The 18275-nt window shown below is 39.3% G+C and overlaps 1 protein-coding gene across 1 annotated transcript in view; it reads right to left on the reverse strand.

The window, feature by feature from the left end:
* The window catches only part of LOC124554060 (BTB/POZ and MATH domain-containing protein 3-like), a 74131-nt gene that overhangs the window by 15978 nt on the left and 39878 nt on the right, over positions 1–18275 (reverse strand). Inside the window, exon 3 of the mRNA XM_047128101.1 lies at positions 10330–10530. Coding sequence (XP_046984057.1) covers positions 10330–10530 — 201 coding nt within the window. The remainder of the gene's footprint in view (positions 1–10329; positions 10531–18275) is intronic.

Genomic DNA, 18275 nt, shown 5'->3' on the forward strand with positions numbered 1-18275 from the left:
TATGCTGCAGTCTGACCAAAAAACGTTTTACATGTAGAATACATCTTGTAGGAAAAGCAATCAACGCATTTGGCATTGAGAGAGAATTATTACAAAAATAAACATGCACTTATATTAAAATCAGCTTCACAGTGAAGTCTACCATTTCAGTCAAAGTCGCACTTATAACAATCATCCATCTTTGGCGAATATTTTACAAAAATGTCAAGAGTTCCATTATAGCTCTGTTAAAATTACTTTTTCATTTCCAAGAACATACTGTGTATATAAAAAAATTGGTTTGTACATTAAACCATTATTTAAACAATTTTACTGCAGCGGGCTGCACGAAGATGTTATACTGTTTCAAGCAGCAGTTCATAACTTCAAGAATCCCACATCTCAGTAGATTTTTAGCTCGATTTTTCATTCAACAATTAAACCGCTAATGACCAATAAACTGAATCGGTCGGATTGAGTATTGATCTGTTAACTCATTTATGATAAAATTACAAATGATTCCAAATCAAGAATATCACATTAATAATAAATTGTACTGAGCATTAATTTTGAGATTACAGTTTTGTAGTTTTAAATATGAATTTCATTTCCCTTCACTCACGAAATAACAAGTCCTGTCAACATGCGGTATATATCTTTGACCTAAGGGTATACAACTTTGTTTAAATATTTCCCTTTAAATTTTATTACACTTTCAACATAGCGTATTAACTTAAAATGACAAACATCTGTTATCCTGACAAAAGTCAGTGGCATATGACCAGTCAGTTTATACAGAATATACATCGTGTATTTATTGTTAAAAAGTACCTTTTTAGGACATATTATTAACTGAACTCATAGTTTTAACTAAGTCCATACTCAGTGGCTCAAATAAAGGAAGAAAAAGTAAGCACTGTGAAATTATTTCAAACACAATCAATGGAGATGGATTAAGAAAAACATTTCCATAATACAGGATTATCCTCATTATACACTATCACTTCGTGCTTTTGACTGTGTAGTAAGTGCAGAATGATATCCCTTCGCCATCCAAGACACCCATTTTCATATCTAGCTACAGGTGGTCCCAGAAGTCTGATGCGTAATGAACTACAAACAGTGCTGATGTAGAGTGAAGATCTCAGTGGTGTCATAATTAAGTTCATTGCAGAAATGCCACGTTCACACTCTGCAATCGACACTGCAATGCTGTTTATTATTGATACAAAATTTTTGAACATTGGTGGCTGTAGAAGGACAGTTGGCGTTTCTCCGCTTAGTACTGGTTTCAGACCCCGTTTGTACTCCCTGAAGTCCTTCATTATCTCAGAGGGCTATTAATCTTAAATCTTTCACACATTCGAAAAATCTCACTTTCTCCGTAAGTGATCGATATGTCTTTAGGGCAGAATTTCAGGTGAATGGCCTTCATGTAATTCATAACATCATCGTAGCTTTCAGATGCAACCTGGATGACAAATTATTTGCCAAGCTGCGATAAAACTGTTTATCAGGAATCTTAGAAATATTTCTTCTTTGAGAAAGTTCAACACATTGAAAGTTCATACCGTATTTACTCGAATCTAAGCTGCACTCAGATCTAAGCCGCACCTGAAAAATGAGACTCGAAATAAAGGGGAAAAAAAAATCCCTGAATCTAAGCCGCACCTGAGATTTGAGACTTGAAATTCAAGGGGAGAGAAAAGTTTTAGGCCGCACCTCCAAATCGAAATAAAGTTGGTCCATTGTAATATGAGACACAATTTAGATCGTATGAATGACGAAACAGCTACAGTAGTTTGGTTCAAGTCGTAAGCTTAGCAGTTAAGCTTTATCAGGTATCCATTGCCATGCGTCAGGCGCTCCGTACGTGTTTATACAGGTACCCTTCCTTTTCCACGTGCTTCGTCTGGTTTGAATCGATTGCTTATTTTGCTTTGATCTGATAAGTGCCGTTTTCTTTGTTATAGGTGTTTACGTCACTCTAAGCTGAAAATGCATTACTGTACTGTGTCATGCATTGTTTGTCGCACTCTGATAGTGCGTGTTTACGCCCTGTCGCCGCTTGCGGCACGGCTTGCTTTTGTGCGCGCTACCACAGCTTTCAAAAAGGAGAGAGAGAGAGAGAGAGAGAGAGAGAGAGAGAGAGAGGAACATCTCATTAGTGAAACAATGGCAAGAGACTGCCAATTGTTGTTACGTACACTGCTGCTTTCTTTGATAATGATCAACAAGAACCGAATTATAGATTGCGTATGATAGAACACGTTCTGAACGAGAGTTAGGCAAAAAATTTTCTCTGTTTGAGAATCTTTGCGGCCGCTTCTTTAGTTCATCAAATTTTGCACAGAAATTAGTCATATTAGATTTAAAAATCTGGTCAGTTGCGGTGCTTCATTTCTGACTGTATCACTATTAAGCATAAGAATAATACGAATATAAACATGACACGATACGTATATTCTTCTGCGTTTGCTGTTGTCTCACTCTAGTTTTGTAGTTTATTAGACAGACAGGATTTAAATGAGATAGCAGCAAACGAAAGAATACATGGCAAAATGTTTATATTCGTATTATTCTTATGGTGAAGATAATACTGCATGTGATTCACATTTCATCAGGTTCCTATTAGCTACCATCTCTTCTCACAGGTAGGAAAAAATTCAGAACGTAGAGTTGGCCATATTGACAAACATCTCAAACAGTCATGCCAGTCAAATTTTCGTAGTACACTGAAATTCTGCTACATTCGAAGATGAACAATACGGAATTTGTATTTACTTTATTGGATAATGTATGAAAATGCAGTGGTCGAAACTCGGGGCAGAGAAAAAAAGCTCGTCTTCCACCTCTTTTTTGTTAAATTTATTTATTGATGCAGAGGGAGGGTTTGGCGCCAGTATTTATCTTTGTGCCTACAAAGCATGCCTGTGTAGCGCTACATATATTCGACGGCAGAAGTTAGTTGTGGCAGCACCTGCCAACATTTTTCAGAAGTTCTGCTTGCTTTGCACTCGATTCTAAGCCGCAGGCGGTTTTTTGCGTTACAGAAACCAAAAAAAAGTGCGGCTTAGGTTCGAGTAAATACAGTATTTTCCAGTGCAATGTTAGCTACATTTGCATGTTGTCCCATTGCATCAACCAGACTTTCAAACACTCTTCTAAGGCATCAGACATTACAGCTAGGTTGGAGATGAAAGATGTAGATGAGAATGTATTAAAAAGCCCTTTGTAAGTAGACCGTTGTTTTGAGTCTCGTTTCATGTCCTCTGATGCTTCTAAAAAATGACTGTACAGAGCCCTGCAATCTTTCCACACAGCTTTTACTGTCAATAAACTGGAGGCCACCCAACAAGTGTCAAACACATGACCAATTTTTAAATTTCTTGCTCCAAACCTTTAGCAGCAACTGCCAACTCACTGCTGTTTTTCAGAGAGCAGCTGAAGATATTTCTAACTTTACCCATGAATATTTTAAAGTGATTAATTCCCACCACTTCTTCTATCGTGTTGTGCACAGTGAGTTCTGAACGATGATTCAAACAATGCCAGATGAATAAGTTTGGAAACATCAGCTTTGCAAGGTCAGACTTTTTTCCTAACTTGACAGAAGCTCCATCGCAAGTCAAAGCGATTAAATGGTCCTTCAAAAACTCACAGCCTAGTCCTAGTGATTCTAACTGCTTTAAAAGTTCTCTCAAGATATCAGATGCTGTTGTGTCATTTAGCCCAAAAAGTGTCAAAGAAATTGTCATGGCGTTTTCCATTCCTTTTAACAATGTTCTGAACTATACAGTCAAAGCTTTTTTGTGTGAAAGAGAAGTGGCTTTATCCAAAAGAAGTGAAAATTTGGAGTCGCTGTTTATTAAATTATTTATTAGATCTGTTGTCATCTGGTCAGAAATATGAATCACTATATTAGATCAAGCAACATTTGAACATAGTATTCGGCCCATATCCAAACCATTTTTAATTTGGAGATCAATTTCTGTCTCAAACTCATAAAACGGTCTATTTAACTTTGCTTGCTTATAAGGTGTCCAAAAACATGCTCAGTAACAACTTCTTGTTCCTTTACCTAGTGTAGATACACTTCTACAAACTTGGCCTTTTTTTTAATAATTAACCATGGGTTTTTAGCTTTATAATCTGTACATTGTTCGACAGACCGACAATCTGGCTTTTCATCATCATTACAATTATCAATACTGTCTATAGATGTTTTGTCTGTATCCATTTCCACCAACTTATAGAAATTTTCATTTTGCTACAATGACGTAGGAGAAGGATCATCTGATTTTTTGTTTGCATCTTCTTCTCCAGCCACAGCTGACGTCATGGATTCTACATCTAAACTGTGGTTTTCATTGCTCTCACTAACTTTTTGTCTTTTAGATTTAAAGAAGTCACTAATTTTTGTAGAGAAATACGTAACTATTAAACTCTTGTGTCCAATCACAGTCTCGCTGTGTAAATAAACACTACGAACAAACCGAAACAATGCTGTCGGTTCTGAGCAGAACAACTGAACTGCAAGCGATTGACCTACATAGAGTGACTGAGTAATATCGTTGAACTTTAATTCCTAAAGTGCCTGTTGGATTGTCTGTTGGCTTCTCTGTGAGGCAGCGATGGCTAACAAAGTAAACTGATTCAAATTGAAAAAGCCGTAGACACGACCTGTCTGAATCGTGGACTACAAAGACTGAATTCACAAACAGACATACAGATAGGCGATTGTAACGTGAGAACCACTTATGGGATTTACATGTTTCTTTCATTAACTTAGACATATTCATTTACTATCTATTAGTATATATTTCGCTACTTTAGGTAGCACAAGAAATAAGCTGTGGCTATAGTTATAAATCAAGTCGCAAAAAAGTGGGCCGCCTTCATACTCTCTTACAGTACACTACATAAACTATTAGAGCAAAATCATTTGATTTTTTAATGATTTTAGACCTCAAAAAGAACCACGAAAAGTCAGCAAGAGCATATGTTTGTCTTCCACAGTTAAGTCACACTCACACTTTTTCTGCTTTGTGGGTGCTGAAACAGGTAATTTCAGAAGACAAAAATCGTCATTATTCTTCAACCTTAATCTTTTATTTAGGTACATTTTTTTGAGCTCTACAGTTTGGCACTACATAACGTGATGTAATTCTTATGGACTACGTAATGTATTTCAAGAGAGCATGATGGCGGAAAACATTTTTACTTCATATAGCTCATGACATTTAAATGGCTGAACAGACTTTCAGAAATATATCTAAGAACCGTCCTGATTAAACCAGCTGTCAAGTAAAAAAACGGCTTTAAAATTGGAACTTTCGTTTGAGAACTATGTTGGGGCAGACAGACAGACAGACTTATGGGTCAAACATATACATGTCCGTTCTGCATTGGGAGTTCAAATTTGCCCCCTGTGGGAGCTCCTCTCTACTGTATAGTGTCAACCACGTCATAACAAGGGTGGGGGCAGATAAATACAAAGGTCAAGAGTGCCGTGGACAAAGGGACATATCGGCTCGAAAGACTGCCAACTTTTAGTCATTTTTGTTCCATACGCACATTTGATTTTTAGCTGTGACATAAATTGCAACATGGAATGAAATGATTTCATGAAAGCAAATTATAAAGACATTCACATTCAAACATGGCTTACATTATTTATTTCTCATTGACACACACGAGACGTTGCCTTGCTACTACATCGCTGAGGTTGTTGGCAGTTGTAAACAAAAGGCGATATGTACCAACACAACTTTGGAATGATACTCCACTTATCTTACACACACACACACACACACACACACACACACACACACAAACACAGTACCTCCTGCCCATCACATCACATTGGCATCCCATTGTCACGTACACTTGTTCTGGTGCAGCGGAAAAATATAGTTACGTTTTGATTTAATACTATTTCAAATCTCCAGTGCTGTACTGTAAAAAAGTGAAAAAAGAGAGAATTAGAAGAAAGGGAGTTTCTGGGAGGTGCAAGAACGTGTTCTGACCGAAATTAAGCCCTGATTCAAGGTACGTGTTGTTGTGAGGCATATGCTACTGTTTGCTATCTCACTGGCCATTTGTTTGACTTCCAGATTAGTACTACATTTATCTGCAAGGCTACGTTACTCTGTTGTAATGTGAACAGGTATAAAGAGAGTTTTGTGTGTGTGTCAAGGAAAGTTAGGTTAGCCTTAGCACTGCCTTCTGCTTTATTACATTGTTTGACAAGAATTCCTAATTAGGCTGGTGACTAATTTTAATACATAACTAATATTTAATTAATAAGACTTGCTTTTGAGCTGGAGAACATCTGTTCCTCACTCAAATTTTTAGTGTTGTTATTTTTTCAATAAGTTCTATTCATGAGCTGTTTAGCTATTGCACTTATAGGCGCTTGGTTGCTTCTGTAGTGCCTGGATGGTGTTTCTCTGGCTGGGGTGTTTCGGAAACGAATCCCAGTCTGTTTGTTCTGTTCCCATTAGGTTATCTCACAGTCACAACTTTCTCAAAAATTCCTCTGAGAGGTTTAATGTAATCACTGACTGCCATTTATGGTGGTCGGTGTTACCGTTACAAGCACTCCCTTTGGAGGAGCCCTCCTGCACCATTCCACCACATGTGGACGGCTGACTTGCTGCAAGGCTATGCCCTGTGTTCTGTGAAATTTGTGCGGTTGCTTCGGTATCTCAGCATTTTCAGCTCTTAAGGAGGGAGGCAGAGCTTTAGCTGGTAAAGACATTTCCAGCTGGAGTACATCACAACCAGACACACACTCTGGAATCAGGTATTGAATTGTAAGGTGTATCCAGGAACAGATGTGCACTCAGATCACAATTCAGTTATGATAATGACTGAGCCAGATCGCTGGTCGATCATCAGCAATCTGCTTATCTTTGGTGTGCCCCGGGCATGAGCATCTTTGCGTTTTCGGCTGGGACGCGCGGGACGGCGAAAGGCAGTCAGTTTGGGGCGGCTGGTGAGATTGACGGAGTTGTGGCTCGGGCGTAAGCACATGTGTGATGTCTGTTACACTGGGGCTGTTTGTGAATAGTGAAACTCCTGCGGCGATTACTGGTTGCCTGGAAGGCATTTCGTATAAATTGTGCCAAGCCTCACAGTGAGAGGGGAGTGCGGAGTTGGTGTTGGCCTATATATTTGTACAAATTGAGGTGCCTGTGTGAGAAGCACGGCGTGGGGCTGTTGGTTGCTTCGTCCTTCTGGGAGCCACCACAAGCGGATGTTCGGTAGGAATGTGTACAGTTTGTGGTGAGCATAGTGTTAACAAGTTCTCGTGGGATGTGCTCCCAGCCTGACTCTTGGCCTATGTTATTTGTGGGCGCCGACCCCTTGTCTGTTACTGCTTTCAGGTGTCCCGTAAGATTTCACAGCAAAACTGTGATTTTGGGGCATTCTGTGTTTCTGGCTCAGCCTCCGCCTAGAAAGGGGTAAGATTTGGAATTCCTTAATGATGTAGTTTAAACATACAAAAAAATTGTATTTTATTCCTGTTTAATGCCAGACAGATTCAAATTTAGTTTACCTGGTTATTGGGTTAACTCGCACTTCACGCACTGAATCAGCTGATTTTGAAATTATTTTTTTTTTATTCCTGTTTAATGTCAGACAGATTCAAATGTAACTTCATTTATGTATTTGAAATAAATGTGTTGGATTGACCTTAATGAATTATGTGCAATCGAAGTAAGGGATCCAGTCCTTCATAAGTGCTTAACAGTGGTGTGTGGTCCGGTATGTGACCCCCGTGCTCGGACCAGTTCGTGAACTAAATTTTAAGAGAATTGTTATGAGAATTCAGTGTGTAAATTATAGGATACTGAAGTACACAGGAATGGAATGGGAATTTTAACTTCTTTGAGGCTCTAGAGAATGCAATAATAAATGGCAATCACATGAGTATTCACATTTGTCTGCGCAATCCACGAGACAGGAGTCATAACAACAGACTGCCAGAGAAACACCATCCAGGCACTACAGAAGCAATCAAGCGCCTGTAAGTGCAATAGCTAAACAGCTCATGAATAGAACTTATTGAAAAAATAACAACAACATGCAGAAGAATGGAAGACAAAGGTGACAATCTGTTTGAGAAAACTGAATTTGGAGTAAAGGATCGAGGGACAGTGGAAGGGATGTTCAAGAAAAATCAAGAGATCTTTATTGGATTTCCAGATCTTTACATGACATTTGACAGCATGAAACAGTGAAAGTGCATGAAATTTTTTTAAAAGGTACATATAAGATATATGGAACAGCAGGTAACATAGAACATGTACAATAATCAACAAGAATTGGTATTCTGAATTAAAGATGGTTAAAGATAAGGATGCAGGAAATCTCCACAAATCTTCAGATGAACACTGAAGAATCATTGGTGGAACTGAAGAAACTTATAGCAATTTAATTAAAACTGAAGGTGAAAAGGATTTCATTGATAAAATTCACTGGTGATATTTCTGTGTTCACTGAAAGTCAGGCAATCACCAGAGTTGGTGAATGTAATGAACAGTTGAATGAGTGCCAAATCAGGATTAATGAATGGAAGAAAGAGGAAAGTATTGGGGTGTGGCAGAAATAACATTGGTGGCAAAGTTTACAGAATTAAGGACCACACAGTAGACCACTTTTAGGACTCTGGTACTCGTGATGCTAATTTACACTGAGGTTCAAAGCATAGTTGTTATAAGGAGTAATGTAGCATGGAAAAACAGGAGATTCCTCGCAAAACAAAGTTACTAATATCAAAGATAGGCCTTAATTTGTGTTAGACATACCTGAATGTATGCTTGGAGCACAGTACTGCATAAAAATTAATCATGGATTATGGAAAAAACAAGAGGGGAATCGGAGCATTCTAAATGCAGTGCTATTGAAGGGTGTTTAAACTAGGTGAACTCATAACAGAAGAACTATGGAACATCTCGACAGAATAGCTGAGGATAGTGTGATATGTGGAAAACTGTGACAAGTACAAGGGTCAGCAGAGTAAGTTATATTTGAAGGCATCAGGGAATAACCGCTGTGGAACTAGAAGTTGTTGCTGAGGTTAAAAACTGTAGGGAAAGACAGAGATAGGAATGCATGTAATTGTGGATTCTGGGAGCTCATGGCACTGCAAATCTGCTGCTCAGACAGACAGACACATTGTCAACAGAAGGCACAGTTTCCCCTTTGCATGTCTGTGTTTACCGAGACTGGCTGTTACAGCAGACTTCAGTGGGGCAACCAAGGTGCTCCACACCCTGGCAAGCTGAGGCTCTGCTGGCGTTTACTTCTGTTTGGTGATTGCCGAGTATATTTCTTGTTACTAACAGAAACTTTATAGCAAATTATTGGGTTCTTTCTCCTCTCTCATTCCTGACAAGCACCAAAAATGGTCTCATAAATGTCTGTGTATGAGTCTGACCTCTACTAGACCATTACAATACATCTAAAGTAATTGATATTTACCTCATCTGACAAGTGTTACACATTCAGTGCACTCATACTCTCCCCATCACAAAATTTTCTGGGCATGACATTGTCTGAATTATTGAAACTTCCTGGCAGATTAAAACTGTGTGCCGGACCGAGACTCGAACTCGGGACCTTCGCCTTTCGCGGGCAAGTGCTCTACCAACTGAGCTACCCAAGCATGACTCTCATTCTGGAAACATCCTCCAGGCTGTGGCTAAGCCGTGTCTCCGCAATATCCTTTCTTTCAGGAGTGCTAGTTCTGCAAGGTTTGCAGGAGAGCTTCTGTAAAGTTTGGAGGGTAGGAGCTGAGGTACTGGCAAAAGTAAAGCTGTGAGGACGGGGCTTGACTCGTGCTCGGGTAGCTCAGTTGGTAAAGCACTTGCCCACGAAAGGCAAAGGTTCCGACTTCGAGTCTCGGTCCAGCAGGCAGTTTTAATCTGCCAGGAAGTTTCATATCAGCGCACACTCCGCTGCAGAGTGAAAATCTCAGTCTGAATTATTGTTGGCATTGGTTTGCTGGTCTTGATGAATAAGACACTGAACTGTTGACAATAACTATTTTTCCTACCAACCTATTCTTAACTAACCTCTCTCCCTGATACTATGATCTAGTCGTGGGGATTCCACCTCTGACTGTATATTTTGATTTTATTACCAGTTCACTTTGCTGACCCTCATTAAATCTAGACTGAGCATTTACACTTTGCTTTTCAGTATTTATATCTTATCTACCATATAATGTTGTGTGTGTGTGCGCGCGCGCGCGCGCGCGTGTGTGTGTGTGTGTGTGTGTGTGTGTGTGTGTGTGTGTGTGTGTGTGGGCACGTGCGCGTGCGCTCTGAGGGAACTCACCGCATTTGAGAGACAGTGGCCTCATCAGGTTGAGGAGTCGTGGGCCGCGCAGCAGCAGGTGTCTGGCGAGGTGCTCTGGCAGAGGTGGTGGTGGCGGCGGCAACGGCGGCGGTGGTGGTGGTGGTGGTGGTTCTGGTTGTGGTTGTGGTGCTGGTGGTGGTTGTGGTGGTGGTGGTCCTCAGCTCTGTAACGACTGGTGCACTGCACATACAGAGAGGCAGGGTGTGAGCTGGCTGGGTGTGTCCTCGTGGGGATGTGGAGGTGGCTCACTACGGCCAGCACTGCTGAGGGACCACCCACACAGGGGATAGGGCTCCAGTTAATACAAATGAATTACCAGTAAGCTAATAACAATCAGTCTTACTATCCGAGCTTTCCACGGCAGTCGCTCAACCCCGTACAACAGGTAGTTCAAATCTAAGTGCAGCCAGAAGGTACATACAACGCCCAATACTTGCACAAAACATAATTACACAATTACTGGACATGTTAGCTCAGGTGCTATCGCCATCAAAACTATCCAAACGGCCTGAATTCCACTCCACCTAAATTGTATGATGATGATGACGTCCCATATTCCTTGACAGAGTGTAGGGGAACGACGCATGCACCCACATAATGTTACTGTCTTGCAGTTCCTCTGATCTCTTTTTGATATGGACATTTCACTCTACAAAATGATTACTACAAGACCCCACTTGAAGCAACTGATTTGTAACACTGAGTCCACAATCAGACTAATATCACGATAATGTGAATATCGAAACCTGTTATAATTAGATGGCAGCTTGTAAACTCAAGTTTATTGCAATAAATGACTTTTTGGAAACTAAGTTTCAACTTGAAATTAAGTGACGAAAACATTTCTATTAAGACTACCATCCAGGATTCCAATTGAGCACCTATTGTCTCTGTTAACTAAGTACGAAAGATCTTAAATATCATTTCAGCCACAGGTAAGCATGTGTGTGCGGGTGCATGTTGAAATGACTTGGCATTGTGTTCGATGATTCAAACCTAGCAACTAATAGGATTGTTAACTAAGTGCAATAATACATTACATATCCAAATATAGCAAAATGAGAATCTGAACTGTCGAGAAAAAGTATTTTGTTCCTTTACTGGGATCTGAATCCACCACCTCTCATTGTTTTCTAAGCACAAATACATGTTAAACATCTGCTTAGTTTAGCTGTAGCAGAATGTGCCCATATATGAACTGGAAATAACCTAACGGAACATTCTGTGTGGGGTGGGAATCTATCCCTGCATGCTGCATGCACCATCGTTGTTGGCTGCACACAAGATGATGTTGATTATCGAATTCTTTTTCGCCACTTGCTACGAGGTACATGTTTTAACGTTTCAAGCAATCATTTAAAGTTTTGTGAGACAGACTTGAAATAGACACCAGCTGTCATAGTTGACAAGACATGCAGAGGCGATAGAAATCAAAATATCTTTTCTCCTCTGGTTTTATGTGCACGACACAATGAAAATCTTTGCGGACAACCATGAATACAATGGATGCTAATAACTATGGACATATCTGTGGGAAGAATTTCTTAACACAAAAGAGCTTCATCACACCAGATGTGTACTGTTACATTCTGAGGACTCACATTAGCCTTGGATTTTACTTTTTTTGTCAGGACCAAACATTTTCGTTTTATGAAGGTAAAGCCAAATAGTTCAAATGTCCACCCAACCATCCTGTTTTAAGTTTTCCTTTATTTTCTTAAACTAAGCAATGCAAATACTGTGACCTTTCCTTTGAAATGGCACTATTTCCTTTCTAACATTTGAGAGCTGTAGATTCTACTTTGTCTCTAATGGTCTTGCAGTCGATGGGATGTTTGACACTTAATTACTTCTTTCTTTCTTCCTCAACATTTCCTATTGAATTAAAGTGCTGCATGATGGCTAATTGGTTACATTTCACGACATTTGGAAGTAGTCGATTGGGCCATACTGGTGAACCACCACATCAAAACAAACCAACTGAAAATGAGAAAATTATTTCCTGACATAATTTCTTTGACACACTTTCCACATACACGCACAATAATACAACAAAACATACACATTTCCAGAATACAAAAGGACTCACAAGCTGAAAACTTACAAACACACTCAACAAACACACACAATGGCAACACCACACAGAAAAGAACCAGATGGTACACCATAACCTACACACACACAAACTAACACACATAAGCAGAGTCAAAATAAAAAAATACCACACCATAACACACACACACACACACACACACACACACACACATAAATGCACGCACACACCAATGCGTACACAAACAGATCACAGATACTTCAAAAATTACACTCGAAAGTTTGACAATAACATTCGATCTTTGGTAAAAACATTTGACAGTCGGCAGCAGAAACTAAAACATTGCAACGAAACAATCTTTCAGTTCATAGTGCTGTGGAATGTTGGAAAAAACTGCAAATTGGCATTCATAAGAAGAACAACACCAAAAATGCAATGGGAGTGTAATACGTAAGAAATTGTCCACACAACCTGTAAGTACAGTTCAAAACATTACTACTTAATGGGAAATACCAACCACCAGAACTGTTTATAACCTATAGGCACAGTGACCAAAATGTAAATTAAAAAGCTAACATATGTACATATTCCAGGCCACTGATAACGCCTTGCAGAAAATAAACTCTAAACGCATATGGCACTAAAATTGTGTTTTATTCAGTTGCTGTCAGATGGTCCATAAGTAAAAATTATCAATATACCGTGATGCACAAAATACTTCATGCACCATTTTCGAAGGTTTAAACAATCCTTCAAGTGTACAATATTCAATAAGTCACTCCAAGAATACTTTATAGCTACAAATAAAAAATTATGATTGATAAATATACTTATTCCAACCTGTATGACAACACGTCAGACAAAAGTCTATGATATTGTGCATGAATCTACTTGTTTCAGTTAAATTATGGGTGGTCCTTTTAGGCTACATGCATCAATGTAGTATGCTACATGAGGAAAAATGATGGACTTTCTTACGCACTTGCACGGTACATTTTTAGGCCTCCTTTTTCCACATGGAATATATATGGAGGGATTATCTGTGCTACATTTACTGAAGACAAGCCTCGTCTTTGCCAAGATTGATGGTGTTAATAATAACGGAAGAAATTATAATAATGGATGATCTCTTCAAAAAACTATTATATTGGATAAACAAGGCTGCTTAGTAGCTTAATACTACTTCAAAGTAAAAAATAAATTCCTTCTGAAATTATAATAAAGGGAAGCCACTTCAAGAATAACAATGGATGCATTCTCAAACAACAGTCACTGCCTATGATTGACTTCCTTATATATCAAATGCATCTCTTCTTTTAGTAAAATTATAAGCCTCTATCACAATAATAAAGAACTAGAAAATAATTAACGTTCCTTGACACAATGGCACACTACTGCAGTGATAAATGTGACAATGATCCCTGGAGAACATTCTGGAAGTTTGATTGATACCTGTCGCTGAGTTTATTTTGTACGATCTAGTGTTGGTGTAACCTAAACTCTTACAAGATCACAGCAGCTCAGGTGGGAGAAAACACTTCCTGCAGAAATTTCTCTAGCCCACAATAATGCCAGTAGTGCAGCTGACAATTATGTGATTTTATTTCAGTGATAACAAAAACAACTCTAAAGTACACATTAGGTAGCTGAGGCAATTAGTGGCCATTGATATGGATTAACAAGGAAAAGAATGTTTTGTAAAGGCTGTAATGAACCTCCAGGGAAACGGAACGCTCATCCAGTGAGGAGCATCCTTCGTTAACGGCAAAACAGTGGCACTGCATTGAAAGTAGTTTGGTGGTCTGTTAAAATTGCTCTAGCTTCATTTGCTTAAGCTCTGTGTTCGAGTCACTGATCAGCCAAACACTTAACAAGTATTAACAGACCCTCTTTGCCTCCGGTGACTTCTGTTGACCAACATAACGTTTCCACTTTCCTTCCTAATCTACAATAAAGCCAACACTCCTTCACTACCTGCTGGAGGAGAGTCTGTGTATGTTGGGCCATGACAGAGGCAGACGTCCGGCTAGTGGAAGCTCACCATTAACCCTTCTTGCACCAGAAATTTTACTTCATCCCTGAAACAATTGTCATGTAAAGTCACGGCAAACTTATTTGAACTTGCAATGTTGAAAATGTTGGTGCTGAACTGGGAATCTAACTTAGATATCTCTTTCTGCCATTTTGAACACTTTTCGGACAATACAGTTCCATCGTTTTGTTGGGTCCCCAAGATTCCATAGTTATCCAGGTTTCAATGAAAGGGGAAGGTCTGGTTTTAAATACTGGTTGGGAACAAAAATTTTCATTGTGTGATTTCAAGTTGTAGCATTCGCACTGCAAGTAATATGTGAAAAGCAATTATGATTTTTAGCATTTGTGCATGCAACGTCAACAATAACAATTGGTGCCAATTTTGACTCTGAAACAGGCAGAGAACTTTTTATCCTATCATTTCAGATTTATAAATTCCACTCCTAGTGGCTGGTGGAAAAGTATTTGACAGGTGTGTAGTCAGTGGTGATGGCATATACAGGGTTGAGAGTCCCTGTCAGCACAGAACTTTTCCTCGCATAATTTCTAGTTCAGACATGAGCATATCTCGCTGGTGGTGAAATAAACTGACATTGTGTATCTAAATGTGGCTAGAAAACAATATGATATATGCTGGATTCGAAACGCAGCAGGGGAATACTTTGTTGTATAATCATTTCAGTTTCATCATCCCTCTAGCGGTGAAAAATTTCAATACATAAAATTGTAACATTTTATTGTGCTTCATTCACAATCCCTGCCCAAAACAAAACTTTATGCCCCATCATATCAAGTTTGAAAAATTGCATATGATGTTACATGTGGTTAAAATGATAGTTAAGATCTGTAGTGACTGGATTGGAGTCCTGGATCCCAGTCGAAATACAGAAGCATGTAGTTTGAAGCTGACTCTTGCTTTTTGAAATGTCATTTATTGTAATTAACTTGAGTTTACAAGTACTGAGGACCGCCATCTCTGGTAAAGGGTTTTCTGATATTTACATTACTGTGGTATTGGTTTTCATATGGACGATAATAGACAAAGTCAAGAAAGTTATGTGCCTGCATACAAAACAGGTGGAACGCAGTTCAGGAAATTTGGCTGCTTCTGAGCATGGTAACACACGCATATAAATTTGACAGGCACGACACTCGTCTGATTGTCAAACATTTCGTATTGTAATTAATGTGATACTTTGATCATCAGACATCGTTCAAAGCCTGTCTTAAAACTGGTCTTTGAAAGGTACAGCTAACAAAATGGTTGACAGCGTGTTTTGAATTGAGCTGGAGAAGGAATTCAGTACAGCGGGCAGTAAGGCACAGTGAAACTCTTGATTTGACAATAGAAAGAGGCTGTGGTTGTGCAACAGTTACGTGTCATAACAGTATTACCACATTCATCTAAATTTCATTCATTAAATACGGTTGACAGGAATTTACATATTTTTCAAGTCAGCATCCTCGCTTTGTAAGCACACATGAAACCATGGGGTAGTTAAAGTAAGCCGTGTCATTCCCCAGTGATGGAAAAACACACACTAATTGTGTGTGTGTGTGTGTGGGGGGGGGGGGGGGGGGGGTGATGAGCAATGTTTGTGATTGGTGATGTAAGTTGTGCTGTGAACTTGCTACTGAAATAAAATTAAGTTTGTCCTCCACATACAGTAGGTATTAATGGTAAATTCTGTGTGAATCTGATGTCTATCTAGAAGGGCTGGCATGGATACAAGGGGGAGTAGGATGAACATGGGATAGTGAGACATCCTCCCCAAAAAATGGGAAAACACTGTATCACTTCACTGTGTAAAGTGGACACTGTATGAAGAAAAAATAATTCTGCTTACATGTGGTTTTATACATCTTATTTTAATTATTAAAATCATAGGCACCTGTGGTGTATAAAATTTGAGTGTGACACTATGTATAATTTTGAGAGGTTGTGGGGTGGGGGGGGGGGGGGGGTCGAGTGGAATCAGTGAAAGACAGAGGTAGTTCCAGAACCAAACATTGTATGTGTGTCTGTAACTGACACCCAATAGTGTGGGAAGTATGAGGCAGTGAACTAGGTGAAGATCACGACAAGAATCTATTATACATCAAGAGAATTTTTAAAATGTACACAAAGATTACTGTCAGTAAAAAGATTCCCGTCAACAAAAATTTTTTCAAACATAAGAGCTTGAGTCATTTCCCACAGCGTGCATAACGAGTTTGGAATAATGTAATGATTTAAATTTTTTTCAAGAATGTAAATAACAATTGTAATATGTTTATTGCTTAAACAATGAATTTTGATGTTAATCTTTATAGAATGAAAGAGAAAGACACTGAATGATTTACAACAATGGCTCTATGTTCATCACAATTGGTTCAGGGAATGCACAGTGTCATCTCGAACACAAGATTTCCAATATGTCAAATAGCACATAAAATACTACATAAGTATTAAAATCTAAACGAAAAATAAATGATCATTTATCAGTGTTAGTGGCTATTAGACTTGTATGAACATATGTAACTGTAAGATGGTGCAGAAAAATGGTAACTGGTCGCAGAGACACTTTAAGGGTCACAGACTATCAGAGTTGGAACAGCAACAACAATGGATGGGATAGATAATGTCATAAGGTGTGCCACAGGAGAATGGAAGCCTGTAGTGTTCACTGGGTGGCTATAGTAAAGCCATAGATCAACTGAAACACACACACACAGGGGTGGACACCTGTTCATCGAATACACAGTAAAGCACGGTATTCTGTGTGTCACAGAAGGGAACGTATCCAAGCACTGCGTGAGCTTTATGTAATGCTGAGTACAGAGACGAACAAAATGAGGTGGGAAGACTCAATTTTATGGGACCAGCTGGAACTGCTGGTAGGTCTGGCCTGTGATCCTGCGAGGTGGTCTCCGGCTGCAAGAGGTGTGAGCAGTCAGCCACTGGGGCACCGATGCTTACTTCACCTGGTTTTCTGAACATCTTCCATACAAGCCCTCACAGCAGAGCATTCTCTTATATTTAGAGCAATTAACATCTTCCGTGTACCGTCTGGATTTGGAGAGAACTAAAAATTATCTTGGGATAGTTACTGGCACATGGCTTGCACGTGGAAAGAAAGTGAGAGACAACTACGTAAGAGCCAAAGCTGTAATACTAAGGTGTGAATAGTGATTACTCCGATAGTCTCCTTTACTACACGAAGAAAATTCCACAGGTCAACATCAGCAATATAAAATTGTAGATAAGTTGCCGCCCTCCTCTAATCATTCTGCAGTACACTACCTTTCTCGAGGTGTCGGCTGTAAGTGACTTACTCGGTCATCATCTTTATGCAGTGTGGCACTATTCAAAGGTGTCTCATTGTCATCAGCCACAGAGGCAATGGACAACTTTAGCGACTACTTTATGGGAACAGGCCTACAGCAACCAGTACAGGCTGCCGGTTGCAAACTACACCCATCACTGTATCTGAGCCTGTGCTGGGCAATACAGCTTTGTGTCCACAGCAGTCTGGCTCATGCTCTATTCACACAGTGAGTGTACCCTCTGACATGACAGTTTATGCTAAAACCTACACAACCACTTTCTGTATACATGTAGTTTAATATAATGCCTACAAACTGGGTCTTTGATGATTTTTGTTAGCTAACATACCTGGTAATGAACACTGTTCAGTTTAGGTGTTCACTGAAACTGCTACACGAGGGTAATGATAGCATTGTGAGCTATCGTGAAATGACTGTCTATGATGGTGTATTTTACAGAAGACACACATCTACGAAAATTCAGTGGGAAACACACAGTTGGAAATACACACACCTAGAACCGAGAGACACG

This window comes from Schistocerca americana, chromosome 11, assembly GCF_021461395.2.
Source record: "Schistocerca americana isolate TAMUIC-IGC-003095 chromosome 11, iqSchAmer2.1, whole genome shotgun sequence".
Taxonomy (NCBI): domain Eukaryota; kingdom Metazoa; phylum Arthropoda; class Insecta; order Orthoptera; family Acrididae; genus Schistocerca; species Schistocerca americana.